General features: G+C 39.0%; 4 protein-coding genes and 2 long non-coding RNA genes across 7 annotated transcripts in view; 2 read left to right on the forward strand and 4 right to left on the reverse strand.

The window, feature by feature from the left end:
* The window catches only part of LOC310667948, a 73,487-nt gene that overhangs the window by 28,782 nt on the left and 23,378 nt on the right, over window positions 1-21,327 (forward strand). The gene's annotated exons all lie outside the window — the stretch shown is intronic.
* Window positions 1,573-3,249, reverse strand: LOC310667291 (olfactory receptor 10R2-like). The gene has a single exon (XM_083419128.1). It carries the CDS (start codon window positions 2,845-2,847, stop codon window positions 1,903-1,905), a length of 945 nt encoding a protein of 314 aa, XP_083275254.1. The 5' UTR covers window positions 2,848-3,249; the 3' UTR covers window positions 1,573-1,902.
* Window positions 6,225-7,437, reverse strand: LOC310668185 (olfactory receptor 10R2-like). Its single transcript, XM_083421200.1, has one exon. The coding sequence runs from the start codon at window positions 7,226-7,228 to the stop codon at window positions 6,284-6,286; it is 945 nt and encodes a 314-aa protein (XP_083277326.1). The 5' UTR covers window positions 7,229-7,437; the 3' UTR covers window positions 6,225-6,283.
* Window positions 9,266-10,718, forward strand: LOC310668201. Its single transcript, XR_014506656.1, has 2 exons — window positions 9,266-9,854; window positions 10,567-10,718. It is a non-coding gene; the product is annotated as an uncharacterized lncRNA (long non-coding RNA).
* On the reverse strand, window positions 13,027-14,932 carry LOC310668224 (olfactory receptor 10T2-like). Its single transcript, XM_083421246.1, has one exon. The coding sequence runs from the start codon at window positions 14,097-14,099 to the stop codon at window positions 13,155-13,157; it is 945 nt and encodes a 314-aa protein (XP_083277372.1). The 5' UTR covers window positions 14,100-14,932; the 3' UTR covers window positions 13,027-13,154.
* LOC310668181 (olfactory receptor 10T2-like) lies at window positions 18,703-19,647 on the reverse strand (the record flags this gene model as incomplete). The annotated part of the gene is made up of 1 exon (XM_083421198.1): window positions 18,703-19,647. The coding sequence occupies one exon, from the start codon at window positions 19,645-19,647 to the stop codon at window positions 18,703-18,705; it is 945 nt and encodes a 314-aa protein (XP_083277324.1).

Raw genomic sequence — 21,327 nt, forward strand, 5'->3', positions numbered from 1 at the left:
CTGGATACAGGATATGATCAGCAAGTGTATGCATACGCTGATGCCAGCGGGGGTGGGGGGGGGGGACAGAGAAAATGGAAAGTCTACCACTGGCTAAGCCATATATATTGGAAATGCCCTGGTTCAGTGGAAATCCCAGAAACAAACATTTGTTGCCACAAGTACTTGTGAAGCAGAGTACTCAGCCATAAGCAAATATGTGTCACAAATAGAGTGGTTTGCTTGTCTAACAAAAGAACTTGGAATACCTTCTGAAATGCCAATCACTGTGCTAAGTGACAACATGGCTGCACAACAGCTTGCTAACCAACAGAACTTTAAGAGCAAGAGTAAACATATTGCTATAAGATACGGAAATGTGAAAAATGCTTTGGAAAGAAATATGTTAAAGGTACAGCACTGTAACACAAAATGTAATGTGGCGGATTTGTATACAAAATGTTTGGATGCTCCTAAATTTCGAGACTTAAGAGAATTATTAGGTCTCAAGCCTTTGACTTAAGGAGGAGTGTTGGGATTCGCAGGATACTGAGTAAGTCTGCAGGCTTCAACAGGCTGATGCAATACTCTGTAAAGTGCTGGGTCAGAGTGACTCAGCAGGAATGTGGTTAATGTGATTGGCTATCACCTGTTTTAAAAGGAAAGCCTGTTTAACAGTAAGTGTGGTGGTTGTGCTGTGGTATGGTGGTGCTGCTGTGGTGGAGAGTATTTGTTTGCCTTAAGGAGCAGGTACTCTGTATGGACTGTTTTTGTAAATACCTGTATATAGCTCCCATTAAAAAGACTGCACTGGAAAAACCTGGGACTCAGAGCGTTTCTGCTAAAAGCGCTGCGAGCAATTCGCGACATGGACACCATTCAGACCATTCTATCCCAACCACACCATACAGTAGAATTGCACCCAACCCCTTCCACACTACTGAATTATGCTGGACCTTTCTTGATATATTGTGTATTTTATGGTAGAAGGAAAATCAGCCTGGCAGCTACATTATTCTAGAATGCCAAGTGGAGGACAAAAACATTATGTGATCCAATGCAGGAAAATCGGGGGGTGAGGGGTCCCCTCAGACATGATAGCACTGCAAATTAACGATCCAATTGCATATCTGATTATGTAATTGGAATATACTATGATAGAGCCTTTCTTTGGGCATGGCTTTGAAAGTAATTAAAGTGTCAGGTTTAAATTATATATATATATATATATGAATGCTAAAATAAATGCATATCAAAAAATTACAATGCTGTATTTTGTATACAATATATTGTTACGTCCTTGCCAACATGTTACAGAAAGCAAATGTCAGAACATACTACATGAAAGCAAAAGAGCAGAAATTAAGTGTGTTTGGTTACAAGAATTCCAACTTTGAAAAAACAGATTCCCTCCTTGAAAATAGCCATTACTGGGGACAAGGAGGGGCAGAAAAAGCTACCTCCACAAAGATAAACAGAAATGTACCCTAAACTGAACACAACCAAAATATACGGGTGGCAGCTATTCAACAAGAACAATTTTGACACTTCAGTCTCAGCACTATATGAGCTTCTGCGTGAATGATTGGTAGAGAAAATGTGGGCTAGGATTTGGGAGAAAACAAAAGTAATCTTTAGAAAAGTTTCCTTTGTTGCAGGGCTGAATGATTACAGGTTCATTTATGAGAAAATTCCCACAACCCAATTTATTTTCCAGTGATGTACTAAAGAGAAAATCAAAGTTGTTTGTAAATGCTAAAGCAAGGCCACATTTTTCCAAGTGAATATTTCATATACAAATGAATTTTTTAAAAGATGAGAAAAAGCTACAATACTATTTGAGGCGTTCTTTGTCCATTAAACTACAGATACAGTATTTGTTGGCTTTCATAATTCCTCTTCAAACTGGATAACGCTTAATTTTCACATTCTTTGGGTGCAGGAGCTTTTGCCAAGCGATTTCTTAAGTGCTATCTGGACATCTTTGTTTCTCAGGCTGTACACTAAAGGGTTCAACAATGGAGTCACCATTGTGTAAGAGACAGTAATAAACGTAGTCTGATCTAGCGTGTAACTGGATGTGGGCCCTAAATAGATAATGCCAGCACACCCAAAGTGCACTACGACCACGATAAGATGGGAGGCACAAGTGGAAAAGGCTTTACGCTTCCCAGCCGTTGTGGGGATTTTCAAGACAGTGTTTGCAATTAAAATGTATGAGAGAAGGATGAACAGGAATGCACAAATTACAACCAAAACACATATAATGAAAATGACAATTTCTCCTATGTAGTTTCGGCCACAGGCTAATTCAAGCAAAGGTGCTAAATCACACAAAAAGTGCTTAAGTTCATTTGGCCCACAGAAAGGCAAGGTAAATACGATTATAGTCTCTGTGGTGGAAAAAAGAAATCCAGTTGTTGCTGAACAAGCCACCAGTTTGGTGCAGAGACTTTGATTCATCAGAATCTGATAACGTAAAGGTTTGCATATGGAGACATATCGGTCATACCCCATCACTGCTAGAAGCATACAATTTGTGCAGGCAAAGCCCAGGAAAATGCACATCTGAGTGGCACAGCCAATGAAGGAAATGTTCTTCTTCTCTCTCAGAAAATTTGCAAGCATATTGGGGATAATGACAAGTGAATAGCAGATTTCTGAGAAGGAGAGGATGGAGAGGAAGAAGTACATGGGGGTGTGGAGGCTGCGGTCAAGCTGTATCGTAGTGATGATGATTATATTTGCAATCAAAGTTACCAGGTAGATTAGAGAGAACACCAGAAAGAAGGGAACCTGCAGGTCTGGGAAATTGGAAAATCCAGCGAAGATAAATTCTGTCACCGCTGTTTGATTTTCTCTTCCCATTGATGCAGCATCTGAAAATAAACTTTAAATCTGTTACCAATTTCAACAGTGCTTGTCCGCTGATGCTTTATACAAAAATACTGGGGGCGAGGCTTGTTCATAAAATGATTATTTATTTTTTGTTCTTTATTAGATTTATGTACCGCCCTTCAGCTGACTATCACAGGCCACTTTACAACATCAAAGCACAAAATGCATAACGTGACCGTAAAAATGCCATAATAACAAATTAAAGAACAAGCCATTTGATGTGCCTAAAATATCACTCTATACAGCTGTCTGAGGAAAGGCCATCTCCATTTGCCCAATGGTAGAGCCGGCCTCAGTAGACAGAGCCTAGCACAACAGTTGAGCAACCAGCAACCTAATTGTGTCACCCGTTAGACCAATTATTACATTCACTTGACCAATAAGTCTACACTGCCGAGTTTAATGTCTGATAAAATTCTGTATTCTTTTAATTGATGGAATTCCACTGTGAATGAATGTCTGGCTACAGACCACAAACTGGTGAAGGAGCACAGAGGCAACTGAGCTGAAGAGTTTGAGGCTTCACAATATTCCTCTCAATTGCAAAATTAATAGCATCACAAGGCATAACTCTGAACACCACTAGAATATTTTATTGAGGAGCATGCCTATCTTAAGCTGCCTTTTAAAGAGTCATACATTTGGAGTCTATTCCAAATTGTAGCACCTCTCCAGGGTCTCAGGTTGATGTCTTCACAAGTCCTTCTAAGCTACCTCATACCCTTTTGGAAAAATATTGTAACTGGAGCCTTCGGTATGGAAAACAGTAACTCTGTCATTGAGTATGAATCTTGTTCCCAAGACAAAAAGGAGTCAGGGGGCTTTGAAATTGTTCTTATTTCGCTTTAAATTGGCAAAAAAAAAAAAAAAAAAAAAGAGCATCAGAAGGGCTGAATGAATGAATTCAAACCAAAGCTGCAGAACCTCAAACCACAATAGACTTACACGGAAGCACGATGGATGTTGAGCTCTTCCAAATGACACCAATTTGCCACAATATCCTTTTTATGATGTTTTTATTGAGCATGGAATGATGTAAACAAGTTTATAAATCCCACTAGATATTATCTCCACGGTGTTTCAAAACATAAAATAAATCAACCATCTTATTATCAAAGGGAGTTGTTAAAATCTACAAGAAATAATTAACAATACATGTAATTTTATTGGGTGCATTTTTTCCTAGAACTGTTGACTTCATCTCTATATCGATACATTTTATTATCTCTACTTGTTTTCCATTTTTTTCTTTTATCAGGATGCATATTACAGATTGTTTCGGTCTTTTTGATTAAGTGGTTTTGAATATTGTTTAATAAATAAAAATAGCGTACAGGACAAATGGCTCTGGGGTAAGCCACACCAATTGTCAAAAAAGCAGGGCAAGTTCCATCTCAAAATACTAACATCTCACAAGGGTACTGAAGACATCAGGGTTCAAGGAGATGAGCATAAACTGAATATTTTCACAGATTATATATTACTGATGCTCCACAATCCAAGCTAAGCCCCTTTTCCTTTGCAGAGGGTACTAAATTATTTCATGGCAGTATCTGCATTCTCAATGACTTCTGGACCCAAGTGTTCAATCTAATTCCTATTATTGTGGGTCAACCCTTGGCAATGGATCCAGATTTGGCATTACTTTCTCTAGAAAGCAATACAACCCAACCATTGACCGCTATCCTCTTGTATTTATGTTCTAAGCAGCAGCTAAAATCTCCATTGCTAGTCACTGGAAATCCAGATCCCCATCCCGGTATTGTTGGTTTGGAAGGTTATGGGACATTGCTCTCTCTAAACATCTAACATGCCAGAGAGGGCATTAAAAAACTTTGAGGAAATAAGAGAACACATCTCAGACTGGTTCCAATACCATCAGTTATTTGAAAAATTTAAATCTCAAATTTAAATTTAAAGGGGTTCTCAACAGAAATTTCCCGATTCGAATCTGATCTTGTAAATTCTAAAAGAAAAACTCTTTCCAAAACTTATCGACTCCTTCTTGACTGGACAGTCAAGGAGGAGGAGGCAACAGTGGCAATGGTGAGGTGGTCCCAGGATTTTGGCCATTCAATAACCATGGCCCAATGGGGAAATTTATGGAAGATCAATTGGAAATTCACAAATTGTTACCCGATTAGAGAGAACTTTCAAAAAATGCAACATCAATGGTATCTAACACCATGGAAACTTTCAAAAATGTATAAAAATGTGTCAAGTAATTGTTGGAGATGTGGTGAATCAGGAACATTCTACCATATGTGGTGGATATGTAGGAAAATACAGGTATTCTGGGAGAGTATCCATGTAGAACTGCAAAAAATGCTAAAGATCTCTTACAATTAAAAACCAGAGGCCTACCTCCTTGTCCCCAGTAATGGCTATTTTTAAGGAAGGAATCTTTTTTCTAAGTTGGAATTCTTGTAACCAAACACACTTAATTTCTGCTCTTTTGCTTTCATGTAGTATGTTCTGACATTTGCTTTTTATAAATGCCCAAAGAAAGGCTATATCATATTATATCCCCATTACATAATCAGATATGCAATTGCATTGTTAATTTGCAGTGCTATCATGTCTGAGTGGACCCCTCACCCCCCGATTTTCCTGCATTGGAGCACATAATGTTTTTGTCCTTCAGTTGGCATTCTAGAATGATGTAGCTGCCAGGCTGATTTTCCTTCTACCGTAAAACACACAATATATCAAGAAAGGTCCAGCATAATTCAGTAGTGTGGAAGGGGTTGGGTGCAATTCTACTGTATGGTGTGGTTGGGATAGAATGGTCTGAATGGTGTCGATTCTTCAGCACCTTTTCTGCACAGAGTCTCAGCAGAGCAAGCAAGCTGTTACCTGGGGAGAATGGGAATGGCAGGCAGTATTGAAAGAAGCTACTGGATTAGCTATAGTGCCTAAAGTGGGGACAAGGAGGGGCAGAAAAAGCTACCTCCACAAAGATAAACAGAAATGTACCCCAAACTGAACCCAACCAAAATATACGGGTGGCAGCTATTCAACAAGAACAATTTTGACACTTCAGTCTCAGCACTACATGAGCTTGAAATAGTTCTGCGTGAATGATTGGTAGAGAAAATGAGGGCTAGGATTTGGGAGAAAACAACAGTAATCTTTAGAAAAGTTTCCTTTGTTGCAGGGCTGAATGATTACAGGTTCATTTATGAGAAAATTCCCACAACCCAATTTATTTTCCAGTGATGTACTAAAGAGAAAATCAAAGTTGTTTGTAAATGCCACATTTTTCCAAGTGAATATCCCATATACAGATGAATTTTTCAAAAGATGAGGAAAAGCTTCAATACTACTTGAGCCATTCTTTGTCCATTAAACAACAGATATTTGTTGGGTTTCATAATTCCTCTTCAAAGTGGATAACGCTTAATTTTCACATTCTTTGGGTGCAGGAGCTTTTGCCAAGCGATTTCTTAAGTGCTATTTGAACATCTTTGTTTCTCAGGCTGTACACCAAGGGGTTCAACAAGGGAGTCACCATTGTGTAAGAGACAGTAATAAAAGTAGTCTGATCTAGTGTGTAACTGGATTTGGGCCCTAAATAGATAATGCCAGCACACCCAAAGTGCACTACGACCACGATAAGATGGGAGGCACAAGTGGAAAAGGCTTTACGCTTCCCAGCCGTTGTGGGGATTTTCAAGACAGTGTTTGCAATTAAAATGTATGAGAGAAGGATGAACAGGAATGCACAAATTACAACCAAAACACAAATAATGAAAATGACAATTTCTCCTATGTAGTTTCGGCCACAGGCTAATTCAAGCAAAGGTGTTAAATCACACAAAAAGTGCTTAACTTTATTTGGTCCACAGAAAGGCAAGGTAAATATGATAATGGTCTCTGATGTAGAAAAAATAAATGCAAGTGATACTGAACAAGCCACCAGCTTGGTGCAGAGTCTTTGATTCATCAGAATCTGATAATGTAAAGGTTTGCATATGGAGACATATCGGTCATACCCCATCACTGCTAGAAGCATACAATCAGTGCACCCAAAGCCCAGGAAAAAGCACATCTGAGTAGCACAGCCAATGAAGGAAATAGTCTTCTTCTCTCTCAGAAAATTTGCAAGCATATTGGGGATAACGACAAGTGAGTAGCAGATTTCTGAGAAGGAGAGGATGGAGAGGAAGAAGTACATGGGGATGTGGAGGCTGCGGTCAAGCCGTATCGCAGTGATGATGATTATATTTGCGAACAAAGTTATCAGGTAAATTAGAGAGAACACCAGAAACAAGGGAATCTGCAGGTCTGGGAAATTGGAAAACCCAGAAAGGATAAATTCTGTCACCGCTGTTTGATTTTCTCTTCCCATTGATGCAGCATCTGAAAATAAACTTTAAATCTGTTACAAATTTCAACAGTGCTCATCAGCTGATGCTTTATACAAAAATACTGGGGGAGAGGCTTGTTCATAAAATGATTATGTATTTTTTGTTCTTTATTAGATTTATGTACCGCCCTTCAGCTGACTATCACAGGCCACTTTACAACATAAAAACACAAAATGCATAATGTGACCCTAAAAATTCACTTGACCAATAAGTCTACACTGCAGAGTTGAATGTCTGATATCTCCCTTTCGAGGAATCCTGGGAATGTCTGCTCTCAATTTAGTGAGGCATAAGAGCCAGTTTACAAAACTGCATTTTCCACAGAACTAAAATTTTAGCAATCAGACAACATTTTGGCATAGTTCATCACCATAGATTAAAATTCTGTATTCTTTTAATTGATGGAAATCCACTGTGAATGAATGTCTGGCTAAAGACCACAAACTGGTGAAGGAGCACAGAGGCAAGTGAGCTGAAGAGTTTGAGGCTTCACAATATTCCTCTCAATTTCAAAATTAACAGCATCACAAGGCATAACTCTGAACACCACTAGAATATTTTATTGAGGAGCATGCTTTCCTTCAGCTGCCTTTTAAAGAGTCATACAATTGTAGCACCTCTCCAGGGTCTCAGGTTGATGTCTTCACCAGTCCTGCTAAGCTACCTCATACTCCTTCAGGAAAATATTGGATCTGCTGCCTTCTGTATGGAAAACAGTAACCATTGAGTATGAATCTTGTTCCCAAGACAAAAAGAGTCAGGTGCTTTGAAATTGTTCTTATATCCCTTCAAAGTGGCAAAAACAAGAGCATCTGAAGGGCTGAATGAATGAATTCAAACCAAAGCTGCAAAACCTCAAACCACAATAGACTTACAAGGAAGCACGATGGATGTTGAGCTCTTCCAAATGACACCAATTTGCCACAATATCCTTTTTATGATGTTTCTACTGAGCATGGAACAATGTAAACATGTTTGTAAATCCCATCAGATATTATCTCCACGGTGTTTCAAAACATAAAATAAATCAACCATCTTATTATCAAAGGGAGTTGTTAAAATCTACAAGAAATAATTAACAATACATGTAATTTTATTGGGTGTAATTTTTCTAAAACTGTTGACTTCATCTCTATAGCGATACATTTTATTATGTCTACTTGTTTTCCATTTTTTTCTTTTATCAGGATGCATATTACAGATTGTTTCGGTCTTTTTGATTAAGTGGTTTGTGAATATTGTTTAATAAATAAAAATAATGTACAGGACAAATGGCTCTGGGGTAAGCCACACCAATTGTCAAAAAGGCAGGGAAAGTTCCATCTCACAAAACCTAACATCTCACAAGGGTACTGAAGACATCAGGGTTCAAGGAGATGATCATAAACTGAATATTTTCACAGATTATATATTACTGATGCTCCACAATCCAAGGTAAGCCCTTTTCCTTTGCAGAGGGTACTAAATTATTTCATGGCAGTATCTGCATTCTCAATGACTTCTGGACCCAAGTGTTCAATTTAATTCCTATTATTGTGGGTCAACCCTTGGCAATGGATCCAGCTTTGGCATTACTTTCTCTAGAAAGCAATACAACCCAACCATTGACCACTATCCTCTTGTATTTATGTTCTAAGTAGCAGCTAAAATCTCCATTGCTAGTCACTGGAAATCCAGATCCCCATCCCGGTATTGTTGGTTTGGAAGGTTATGGGACATTGCTCTCTCTAAACATCTAACATGCCAGAGAGGGCATTAAAAAACTTTGATGAAATGAGAGAACACATCTCAGACTGGTTCCAATACCATCAGTTATTTGAAAAATCCAAAACTTATCGACTCCTTCTTGACTGGACAGTCAAGGAGGAGGAGGCAACAGTGGCAATGGTGAGGTGGTCCCAGGATTTTGGCCATTCAATAAGCATGGCCCAATGGGGAAATTTATGGAAGATCAATTGGAAGTTCACAAATTGTTACCTGATTAGAGAGAACTTCCATAAAATGCAACATCGATGGTATCTAACACCATGGAAACTTTCAAAAAGGTATAAAAATGTGTCAAGTAATTGTTGGAGATGCGGAGACTCAGGAACATTCTACCATATGTGGTGGATATGTAGGAAAATACAGGTATTCTGGGAGAGTATCCATGTAGAACTGCAAAAAATTCTAAAGATCTCTTACAATAAAAAAACAGAGGCCTACCTCCTGGGAATAACAGATTTGGATATTCCACAAAAGAGGAAGGGTATCTTTTTATATGCGACGGCGGCAGCAAGAGTTTTGATCGCAGCAAAATGGAAGAGTAATGAAATCCCCTCTATAGAAGATTGGATCCAAAAGCTGACAGAATATGCCGAATTAGATGGCTTATCAGAAAAAATAAAGAATAAATCAAAACAGGAATTTGTTTCAAAATGGGAGGTTTTCAAGGATTATCTGAAAAATAAATATAGTAGTTTAAATTCTGTTGCAGCATTCGAGGAACTTCAGTAATACTTGCAAGGTAGATATAAGAAATTAGATTTATTGAGAATAAGTTTAATTATGATAAAAGCGTGTACTGGCAAAAAGTAATATGAATTTGAAATATGGAATAGACGGGAGGTTGGGTCTTTATTTTTATTTTTTTTATATAATATATTATTAAGGGTTTCACATAAGAAAAAAAGAAGGAAAATACAAAAAGAAAAAGAAAAACAGACAAAAATACAAAAAGAAAAAGAAAAACAGATAAAAACAATTCCACTTTCATGATGTTTCTTATATTTGCTTGTTTCCCCGACTTCCCCTCCCCTCCCCTCTCTGTATTCCAAATCAAATATTTATTCAGCAAATCCCTTCCCTCTGTCTTATCTTTTCCTTTAACTTAATATGTCATATTTTTAATTCTTCATTTTTAACCTTCTAATTCTCTGTACTCCTTCACCACATTATTGCTAATAACCCCTTAACCTCAATCCGACGTCATTCTAACATTCATTAATTTTATAATATTTCTGTAGGTAGTCTTTAAATTTCTTCCAATCTTCCTCCACCATCTCTTCTCCCTGGTCTCTGATTCTGCCAGTCATTTGGGCCAGTTCCATATAGTCCATCACCTTCATCTGCCATTCTTCCAGAGTGGGTAGTTCTTGTGTCCTCCAATACTTTGCGATGAGTATTCTTGCTGCTGTTGTAGCATACATAAAGAAAGTTCTGTCCTTCTTTAACACTAATTGGCCAACCATGCCCAGGAGAAAGGCCTCTGGTTTCTTCGGGAAGGTGTATTTAAACACCTTTTTCATTTCATTATAAATCATTTCCCAGAAGGTGGGAGGTTGGGTCTTTAGTGTTAAGACCAATAGATGTTTTATTGTTTGCTAAGAAAATTATGTGCCTATGGTTATTTTTGTAATTTGTGTGTAATTTGGTATTTGTGTGTGTGTGTGTTTTTCTTGTTGTATAAATAAAAAACTTTTTTTAAAAAAACATGCCAGAGAGGGCTTAGCGGCAGGGAGACGAAAACAGGCGGTTTCTATTCCATTTGGTAGCTCTTTCTATCCTTTGGCAATACTGAGCCAAACAAGCACCAACTGTCCCATAGCCCAAATAAACCTATGGAGAAGTTCTCCGTATGTTTAGTTGATATTATATGGTATTATATAGTTGATATTATATAGTAAACACCTGTCTTGGGCATCTACGTTTTTAGCAGCATTGCTGTTGGTACTAGAGGGTTAAGAGGTAACAAGTCGCTCTAATCACTGAGCAGCTGGAAGTCATTAAGCATCCAGGAATGTGAGCTTGTTTGTATAAATAGTCAGTTCACCCGTGTGTTTCCCCCCACCCTCTTTTTGACCTGACTTGCAGACTCAGTTTGTGGCCATGGGCGTGTTTGCTGATACGAGTTAAGTTTAGAGTAAAGTTTTCTTTATGCGGGAGATAAAGCATGTGTGCTTTATCGCCAGGGTTTTTCTTTTGTAAATAAAGGGTTTTTTTGAGTTCCAAAGAGCATGCTCCAGGATTCTTCATTGAAAGGTACTGACTCTCCTGCATTCTTCAACCGCTGCACGAAATTCTCTGCTGAGATAAGATTTATGGCGTTGGAAGCGCACTGGACGTTTACTTAACATTAAACTAATTAAAGTTTCATGGACTATTGCATGAATGGTTCTTTTTTCCATTGTTGTTGTTGGAATCATAGAATCTTAGAGTTGGAAGGGACATGTCATGAATGAGCCAGCTCCCAGTGAAGGAAACAGTTACGAAGAGAGAGGGTTAAATGGCAGACAAGAGGAGCCTTGGCCAGGGTCAACTCCTCCGCCCGTTGGAATGACAACTGATAATGTTGCATGCGAGCAGGAACCTAGCCAAAGCTGTCAGGAGTTTCAAACAGGAGCAAACAGAAACATGGGTAGTTCATCAGAAAAGGAAGAGACTGAGCTAAGCCAATAAGTGTGGAGAATAGGTGAAGGGGCGGTTGTTAGGAAGAAAAACAAGAGAATTAGGGTTAGTAAGTTCAATATCTTCACAGGAAGGAGTCAGAAGGGTCATCATGATTAGTGGAGAATGGTGGCACTGTAGAGTCATCTGGAGAACACTGTTATTGCAATAAATCTTCCTTTTTAATTAACCACGCTGGCTGCGTTATCAAGTCGGAAACTGGGACTCCTGACAGGACCCAAGGGCTACCATCGGCTGCGGTGAGGACTGCAGGGCCTGCTCCCTTAAAGGCCTTTCCAGCTGACCTAGGGAGCAAGGACCAGGCCCTCACACTTCCAGCTATAAAGGGACTCCTGTGGCAGAAACTGCCTTCTTGGCTGCTGAACCCACTATTGGTCTCATCAGCTCAATCCACCAGAGCCTGTCTTCGCATACGGGAGAATTCCTCCTTGACACACAGATACACACAGGCACTAGAGCTAATCCAGTAACTTCTTTCAATACTGCCTGCCATTCCCATTCTCCCCAGGTAACAGCTTGCTTGCTCTGCTGCGACTGGCAGCTACATTATTCTAGAATGCCAACTGAAGGACAAAAACATTATGTGGTCCAATGCAGGAAAATCGGGGGGGTGAGGGGTCCACTCAGACATGATAGCACTGCAAATTAACGATCCAAATACATGTCTGATTATGTAATGGGAATATAATATGATATAGCCTTTCTTTGGGCATGGTTTGAACGTAATTAAAGTGTCAGGTTTAAATAATATATATATACACATATGAATGCTAAAAGAAATGCATATCAAAAAATTACAATGCTGTATTTGGTATACAATATATTGTTATGTCCTTGCCAACATGTTACAGAAAGCAAATATTAGAACATACTACATGAAAGCAAAAGAGCAGAAATTAAGTGTGTTTGGTTACAAGAATTCCAACTTTGAAAAAACAGATTCCCTCCTTGAAAATAGCCATTACTGGGGACAAGGAGGGGCAGAAAAAGCCACCTCCACAAAGATAAACAGAAATGTACCCCAAACTGAACCCAACCAAAATATACGGGTGGCAGCTATTCAACAAGAAAGATTTTGACACTTCAGTTTCAGCACTATATGAGCTTGAAATAGTTCTGCGTGAATGATTGGTAGAGAAAATGTTGGCTAGGATTTGGGAGAAAACAACAGTAATCTTTAGAAAAGTTTCCTTTGTTGCAGGGCTGAACGATTACAGGTTCATTTATGAGAAAATTCCCACAACCCAATTTATTTTCCAGTGAAGTACTAAAGAGAAAATCAAAGTTGTTTGTAACTGCTAAAGCAAGGCCACATTTTTCCAAGTGAATATTCTATATACAAATGAATTTTTAAAAAGATGAGAAAGAGTTACAATACTATTTGAGGCGTTCTTTGTCCATCAAACTACACATATTTGTTGGGTTTCATAATTGCTCTTCAAAGTGGATAGCGCTTAATTTTCACATTCTTTGGGTGCAGGAGCTTTTGCCAAGTGATTTCCTAAGCGCTATTTGGACATCTTTATTTCTCAGGCTGTACACCAAGGGGTTCAACAAGGGAGTCACCATTGTGTAAGAGACAGAAATAAAAATAGTCTGATCTAGCGTGTAACTGGATTTGGGCCTTAAGTAGATAATGGAAGCACACCCAAAGTGCACTACGACCACGATAAGATGGGAGGCACAAGTGGAAAAGGCTTTACGCTTCCCAGCCGTTGTGGGGATTTTCAAGACAGTGTTTGCAATTAAAACGTATGAGAGAAGGATGAACAAGAATGAACAAATTACAACCAAAACACAAATAATGGTAATGACAATTTCACCTATGTAGTTTCGGCCACAGGCTAATTCAAGCAAAGGTGATAAATCGCAAAAGAAGTGCTTAAGTTTATTTGGTCCACAGAAAGGCAAGATAAATACGATTACAGTCTCTGAGGTGGAAAAAAGAAATCCAGTTGTTGCTGAACAAGCCACCAGTTTGGTGCAGAGTCTTTGATTCATCAGAATCTGATAACGTAAAGGTTTGCATATGGAGACATATCGGTCATACCCCATCACTGCTAGAAGCATACAATTTGTGCATGCAAAGCCCAGGAAAAGGAACATTTGAGTAACACAGCCAATGAAGGAAATGGTCGTCTTCTCTCTTAGAAGATTTGCAAGCATATTGGGGATAATGACCAGTGAGTAGCAAATTTCTGAGAATGAGAGGATGGAGAGGAAGAAGTACATGGGGGTGTGGAGGCTGCGGTCAAGCCGTATCGTAGTGATGATGATTATATTTGCCATCAAAGTAACCAGGAACATAAGAGAGAACACCAGAAACAACATAACCTGCAGGTCTGGGAAATTGGAAAACCCAACAAGGATAAATTCTGTCACTATTGTATGATTTTCTCTTCCCATTGATGTAGAATCTGAAAATGAACTTTAAAGATGTTACAGATTGCAACAGTGCTCGTCAGCTGATGTTTAATACAAAAATGCTGGGGGAGATGCTTGTTCATAAAATGATTTTTTTGTTTTTTCTTCTTTATTAAATTTATGTACTGCCCTTCAGCTGACTATCATAGGCCAGTTTAAAACATAAAAACAGAAAATGCATAACGTGATCGTAAAAATGCAATAATAACAAATTAAAGAACACGCCATTTGATGTGCCTTAAACATCACTCCATACAGCTGCCTGAGAAAAGGCCTCCTCCATTTGCCCAATGGTAGAGTCGGCCTCAGTAGACTGAGCCTAGCACAACAGTTGAGCAACCAGCAACATAATTGTGTCACCCCATAGACATATTATTACATTCACTTGACCAACAAGTCTACACTGCAGAGTTGAATGTCTGATATCTCCCTTTCAAGGAATCCTGGGAATGTCTGCTCCCAACTTAGTGAGGCCAGTTTACAAAACTGCATTTTGCATCAAACTAAAATTTTAGCAATCAGACAACATCTTGGCATAGTTCATCACCATAGATTAAAATTCTGTATTCTTTTAATGGATGTAATTCCACTGTGAATGAATGTCTGGCTACAGCCCACAAACTGATGAAGGAGCACAGAGGCAACTGAGCTGAAGAGTTTGAGGCTTCAAAATATTCCTGTCAATTGCAAAATTAACAGCATCACAAGGCATAACTCTGAACACCACTAGAAAACTGAGGAGCATGCCTATCTTAAGCTGCCCTTTATAGAGTCATACAGTCAGTGTCTGTTCCAAATTGTAGCACCTCTCCAGGGTCTCAGGTTGATGTCTTCACTAGTCCTGCTAAGTCCTGCTACCTCATACCCTTTTGGAAAAATATTGGATCTGGAGCCTTCTGTATGAAAAACAGTAACTCTGCCATTGAGTATGAATCTTGTGGCCAAGATAAAAAAGAGTCAGGTTCTTTCAAATTGTTCTTATTTCCCTTTAAATTGGCAAGGACAAGAGCATCAGAAGGGCTGAATGAATGAATTCAAATCAAAGCTGCAGAACCTCCAACCACAATAGACTTACAAGGAAGCACGATGGATGTTGAGCTCTTCCAAATGACACCAATTTGCCACAATATCCTTTTTATGATGTTTTTATTGAGCATGGAATGATGTAAACAAGTTTGTAAATCCCACCAGATATTCTCTCCACGGTGTTTCAAAACGTAAAATAAATCAACCTTCTTATTATCAATGGGAGTTGTTAGAATCTACAAGTAATAATTAACAATACATGTAATTTTATTGGGTGTATTTTTTTTCTAAAGCTGTTGACTTCATCTCTATATCGATACATTTTGTTACATCTACCTGTTTTCCATTTTTTATTTTATCATGATGAATTTACAGATTGTTTCTGTGTAAAGCGCAGTTAGATCTTTATGATTAAGTGGTGTGTGAATATTGTTTAATAAATAAAAATAGCGTACAGGACAAATGGCTCTGGGATAAGCCACACCCATCGTCAAAAAGGCAGGGAAATTTCCATCTACAAGTACAATGCTAGCACAACACCTAACATCTCACAAGGCACTGAAGACATCAGGGTTCAAGGAGATGAACATAAACTGAATATTTTCACAGACTATATTTTACTGATGCTCCATAATCCAAGCTAAGCCCCTTTCCCTTTGCAGAGGATGCTAAATGATTTCATGGCAGTATCTGCATTCTAAATGACTTCTGGACCCAGGTGTTCAATCTAATTTCTATTATCGTGCATCAAACCTCTGCAATGGATCCAGATTTGGCATCACTTTCTCTTGAAAGTAATACAACCCAACCATAGACCACTATCCTCTTGTACAGTGGTACTTCAGGTTACATACGCTTCAGGTTACAGAGTCAGCTAACCCAGAAATAGTGTATCAGGTTAAGAACTTTGCTTCAGGATGAGAACAGAAATTGTGCTCCAGCGGCACATGATTAACCTGAGGTACCACTGTATTTATGTTCTAAGCAGCAGCTAAAATCTCCATTGCTAGTCACTGGAAATCCAGATCCCCATCCCAAGATTGTTGGTTAAGGAAGGTTATGGGACACTCCGCTCTCTGAACATCTAACATGCCAGAGAGGGCTTAGCGGCAGGGAGAACAAAAACAGTGTTTCTATTCCATTTGGTAGGTCTTTCCATCTTTTGGCAATGCTGAGCCTAACAAGCATCAACCGTCCCATAGCCCAAATAAACCTATGGTGAAGTTCTGTCAGTCACAGTTGATATTATATGGTAAACACCTGTCTTGGTAATCTACATTTTGAGCTGCATTGCATTAATGTTTTTTTTCCCCCATGGTTGTTGTTGGAATCATAGAATCATAAATTTGTAAGGGACCCAAGGGTCACCATCGGCTGTGGGGAGGATAGAAGACGAAGAAGAAGAAGAAGAAGAAGAAGAAGAAGAAGAAGAAGAAGAAGAAGAAGAAGAGGAGGAGGAGGAGGAGGAGGAGGAGGGGGAGGAGGAGGAGGAGTTTGGATTTGATATCCTGCTTTATCACTGCCCGAAGGAGTTACAAAGCGGCTAACAATCTCCTTCCCTTCCTCCCTCACAACAAACACTCTGTGCTCTGATTGGGGCTGAGAGACTTCAAAGAAGTGTGACTAGCCCAAGGTCACCCATCAGCTGCATGTGAAGGAACGGGGAATCGAACCCGGTTCACAAGATTACAAGTCCACCACTCTTAACCACTACACCACACTGGCTCTCTTAAAATACATAAATACATACATAAAATAAATACAGGGCCTACTACCTTACAAGGCCTTTCCAGCTGGCCTAGGGGGCGAGACCCAGGCCCTCACACTTCCTGCTATAAAGGGACTCCTGTGGCAGAAACTGCCTTCTTGGCTGCTGAACCCACTATTGATCTCATTAGCTCAATCTGCCAGAGCCTGTCTTCGCATACGGGAGAATTCCTCTTACACACACACACACACACACACACACACACACCCCAATTAATCCAGTAACTTCTTTCAATACTGCCTGCCATTCCCATTCTCCCCAGATAACAGCTTGCTTGCTCTGCTCAGACTCACTGCGGAAAAGGTGCTAAAGAATGGACACCATTCAGACCATCCTATCCCAACCACACCATACAGTAGAGTTGCACCCCTTCCACACTACTGGATCATGCTGGATCTTGTTTCAGATATTGCATATTTTCTGAGAGAAGGAAAACCAGCCTGGCAGCTACATTATTCCAGAATGCCAGCTGAAGGACAACAACCTCCTGTGGTCCAATGCAGGAAAATCAGGGGGTGAGAGTGTCGGTTTGCAAGCCCCCTCCATAGAGGCTGGCCCCTCTCACTGTCCTCGGAGCTTGCTTACCGGTAACCTCCTCTGACTGATATCTCAGACAGACCAGGGAGATTTTGATAGGCGACATTTTCCCAAGCATGGGTAAAATGCACAACCCCTCTCTCCTGCTTCGGCAGGGGAAAGAAAATAAGTCAGAAATCTATTTACATGATGTTTATTTCTGACATTACAGCACTAGAGAAAAAACACGTCCTTTCAGTTCAGTTCTTGTAGCAAGTCTGACAAACTTCCTGAACATGCGCAAATGGAAGGTTTCAAATTACACTCTTCACAAAGACTTATCCAGCCTGTGAACGTCCTGGGAAATTCTTCTTTGCCACAGATAGGCACATCATGTGATGTCAACAATCTGGGTGTCTGCAGCTTTGATGTTTCCATATACTGATGGGGTGAGAGGTCCACTCAGACATGATAACACTGCAAATTACATATCAAACTACACATCTAATTAAGTAATGGGCAAATAGAATGTTATAACCTTTCTTTCGGCATGTTTCTGAAAGTAATTAAAGCGTAAGGTTTAAATTATATAAATATGAATGCTAAGATAAATGCATATCGAAAAATTGCAATGCTCCATTTTGTATACAATATATTGTTACGTCCTTGACAACACGTTACAGAAAGCAAATGTCAGAATAAATCACATGAAAGCAAAAGAGCAGAAATTAAGTGTCTGGTTACATGAATTCCAACCTTTGAAAACACAACATATATGATCCCCTCTTTAAAAATAGCCATTACTGGGGACAAGCAAGGGCAGAAATAATTATGTACCAAAGATAAGCAGAAATGGACACCAAACTGACCCCAACAAGAACTATTTTCACACTTCTGTCTCAGCATTTTATGAGCTTGAAATAGTTCTGCGTGAATGTTTGGTAGTGAAAATGAGGGCTAGGATTTGGGAGAAAACAATAGTAATCTTTAGAAAAGTTTCCTTTGTTGCAGGGCTGAATGATTACAGATTCATTTATGAGAAAATTCCCACAACCTGATTTATTTTCCAGTGATGTACTAAAGAGAAAATCAAAGTTGTTTGTAAATGCTGAAGCAAGGCCACATTTTTCCAAGTGAATATTCCATATACAGATGACTTTTTCAAAAGATGAGACAAAGCTACAATACTATCTGAGGTGCTCTTTGTCCATTAAACTACAGATACAGTATTTTGGGGTATCATAATTCCTCTTCAAGGTGCATAATGCTTAATTTTCACATTCTTTGGGTGCAGGAGCTTTTGCTAAGCGATTTCTTTAGTGCTATTTGAACATCTTTATTTCTCAGGCTGTACACCAAGGGGTTCAACAATGGAGTCACCATTGTGTAAGAGACGGAAATAAAAGTGTCCTCATCTAGCGTGTAACTAGATTTGGGCCTTAAGTAGATAATAGAAGCACAACCAAAGTGCACTACGACCACGATAAGATGGGAGGCACAAGTGGAAAAGGCTTTTCGCTTCCCAGCCGTTGTGGGGATTTTCAAGACAGTGTTAACAATTAAAAAGTATGAGAGAAGGATGAACAGGAATGAGCAAAAGACAACCAAAACACATAGAATGAAAATGACAATTTCTCCGATGTAGTTTCGGCCACAGGCTAATTGAAGCAAAGGTGCCATATCGCAAAAAAATTGCTTAACTTTATTTGGCCCACAGAAAGGCAAGGTAAATATGATAATGGTCTCTGATGTAGAAAAAATAAATGCAAGTGATACTGAACAAGCCACCAGCTTGGTGCAGAGTCTTTGATTCATCAGAATCTGATAACGTAAAGGTTTGCATATGGAGACATATCGGTCATACCCCATCACTGCTAGAAGCATACAATCAGTGCACCCAAAGCCCAGGAAAATGCACATCTGAGTAGCACAGCCAATGAAGGAAATGGTCTTCTTTTCTCTTAGAAGATTTGCAAGCATATTGGGGATAATGACAAGTGAGTAGCAGATTTCTGAGAAGGAGAGGATGGAGAGGAAGAAGTACATGGGGGTGTGGAGGCTGCGATCAAGCCGTATCGCAGTGATGATGATTATATTTGCTATCAAAGTAACCAGGTAAATTAGAGAGAACACCAGAAACAAGGGAATCTGCAGTTCTGGGAAATTGGAAAACCCATAAAGGATAAATTCTGTCACCGCCGTTTGATTTTCTCTTGCCATTGATGCAGCATCTGAAAATAAACTTTAAACGTATTACAGATTTCAACAGTGTTAGTCTGCTGATATTTAATATAAAAATACTGGGGGAGAGTCTTGTTCATAAAATGATTTTTTAATGTTTTGCTCTTTATTAAATTGATGTACTGCCCTTCGGTTGACTATCACAGGCCACTTTACAACATAAAAACAGAAAATGCATAAAGTGATCGTAAAAATGCCATAATAATAAATTTAAAAACAAGCCATTTGATGTGCCTTAAACATCACTCCATACAGCTGCCTGAGAAAAGGCCACCTCCATTTGCCCAATGGTAGAGCCGGCCTCAGTAGATAGAGCCTGGCACAACAGTTGAGCAACCAGCAACATAATTGTGTCACCCCATAGACATATTATTACATTCACTTGACCAACAAGTCTACACTGCAGAGTTGAATGTCTGATATCTCCCTTTCGACAAATCCTGGGAATGTCTGCTCCCAAGTTAGTGAGGCATTAGAGCCAGTTTACAAATCTGCATTTTCCACAGAACTAAAATTTTACCAATCATACAACATCTTGGCATAGTTCATCACCATAGATTAAAATTCTGTATTCTTTTAATTGATGTAATTCCACTGTGAATGAATGTCTGGCTACAGACCACAAACTGATGAAGGAGTACAGAGGCAAGTGAGCTGAAGAGTTTGAGGCTTCACAATATTCCTGTCAATTGAAAAATTAGCAGCATCACAAGGCATAACTCTGAACACCACTAGAATATTTTTTTGAGGAGCATGCCTATCTTACCCTGCCTTTTAAAGAGTCATATAATTGGTGTCTATTCCAAATTGTAGCAGCTCTCCAGGGTCTCAGGTTGATATCTTCACTAGTCCTGCTAAGCTACCTCATACCCTTTTGGAAAAATATTGGATCTGGAGCCTTCTGTATGAAAAACATAACTCTGCTATTGAGTATGAATCTTGTGGCCAAGATAAAAAAGAGTCAGGTGCTTTGAAATTGTTCTTATATCCCTTCAAAGTGGCAAGGACAAGAGCATCAGAAGGACTGAATGAATGAATTCAAATCAAAGCTGCAGAACCTCCAACCACAATAGACTTACAAGGAAGCACAATGGATGTTGAGCTCTTCCAAATGACACCAATTTGCCACAATATCCTTTTTATGATGTTTTTATTGAGCATGGAATGATGTAAACAAGTTTATGAATCCCACCAGATATTATCTCCATGGTGTTTCAAAACGTAAAATAAATCAACCATCTTATTATCAAAGGGAGTTGTTAAAAGCTACAAGTAATAATTAACAATACATGTAATTTTATTGGGTGTATTTTTTCCTAAAACTGTTGACTTCATCTCTATAGCAATACATTTTATTATGTCTACTTGTTTTCAATTTTTTTATTTTATATGATGAATATTACAGATTTTTTCTGTGTAAAGAGCAGTGTGGTCTCTCTGATTAAGTGGTGTGTTAATATTGTTTAATAAATAAAAATAGCATACAGGACAAATGGCTCTGGGGTAAGCCACACCCAGTGTAAAAAAGGCAGGGAAAGTTCCATCTCACAAAACCTAACATCTCACAAGGGTACTGAAGACATCAGGGTTCAAGGAGATGAGCATAAACTGAATATTTTCACAGATTATATATTACTGATGCTCCACAATCCAAGCTAA

The sequence above is a fragment of the Podarcis tiliguerta genome (assembly GCF_965153285.1).
Source record: "Podarcis tiliguerta genome assembly, chromosome: 17".
Lineage (NCBI taxonomy): Eukaryota > Metazoa > Chordata > Lepidosauria > Squamata > Lacertidae > Podarcis > Podarcis tiliguerta.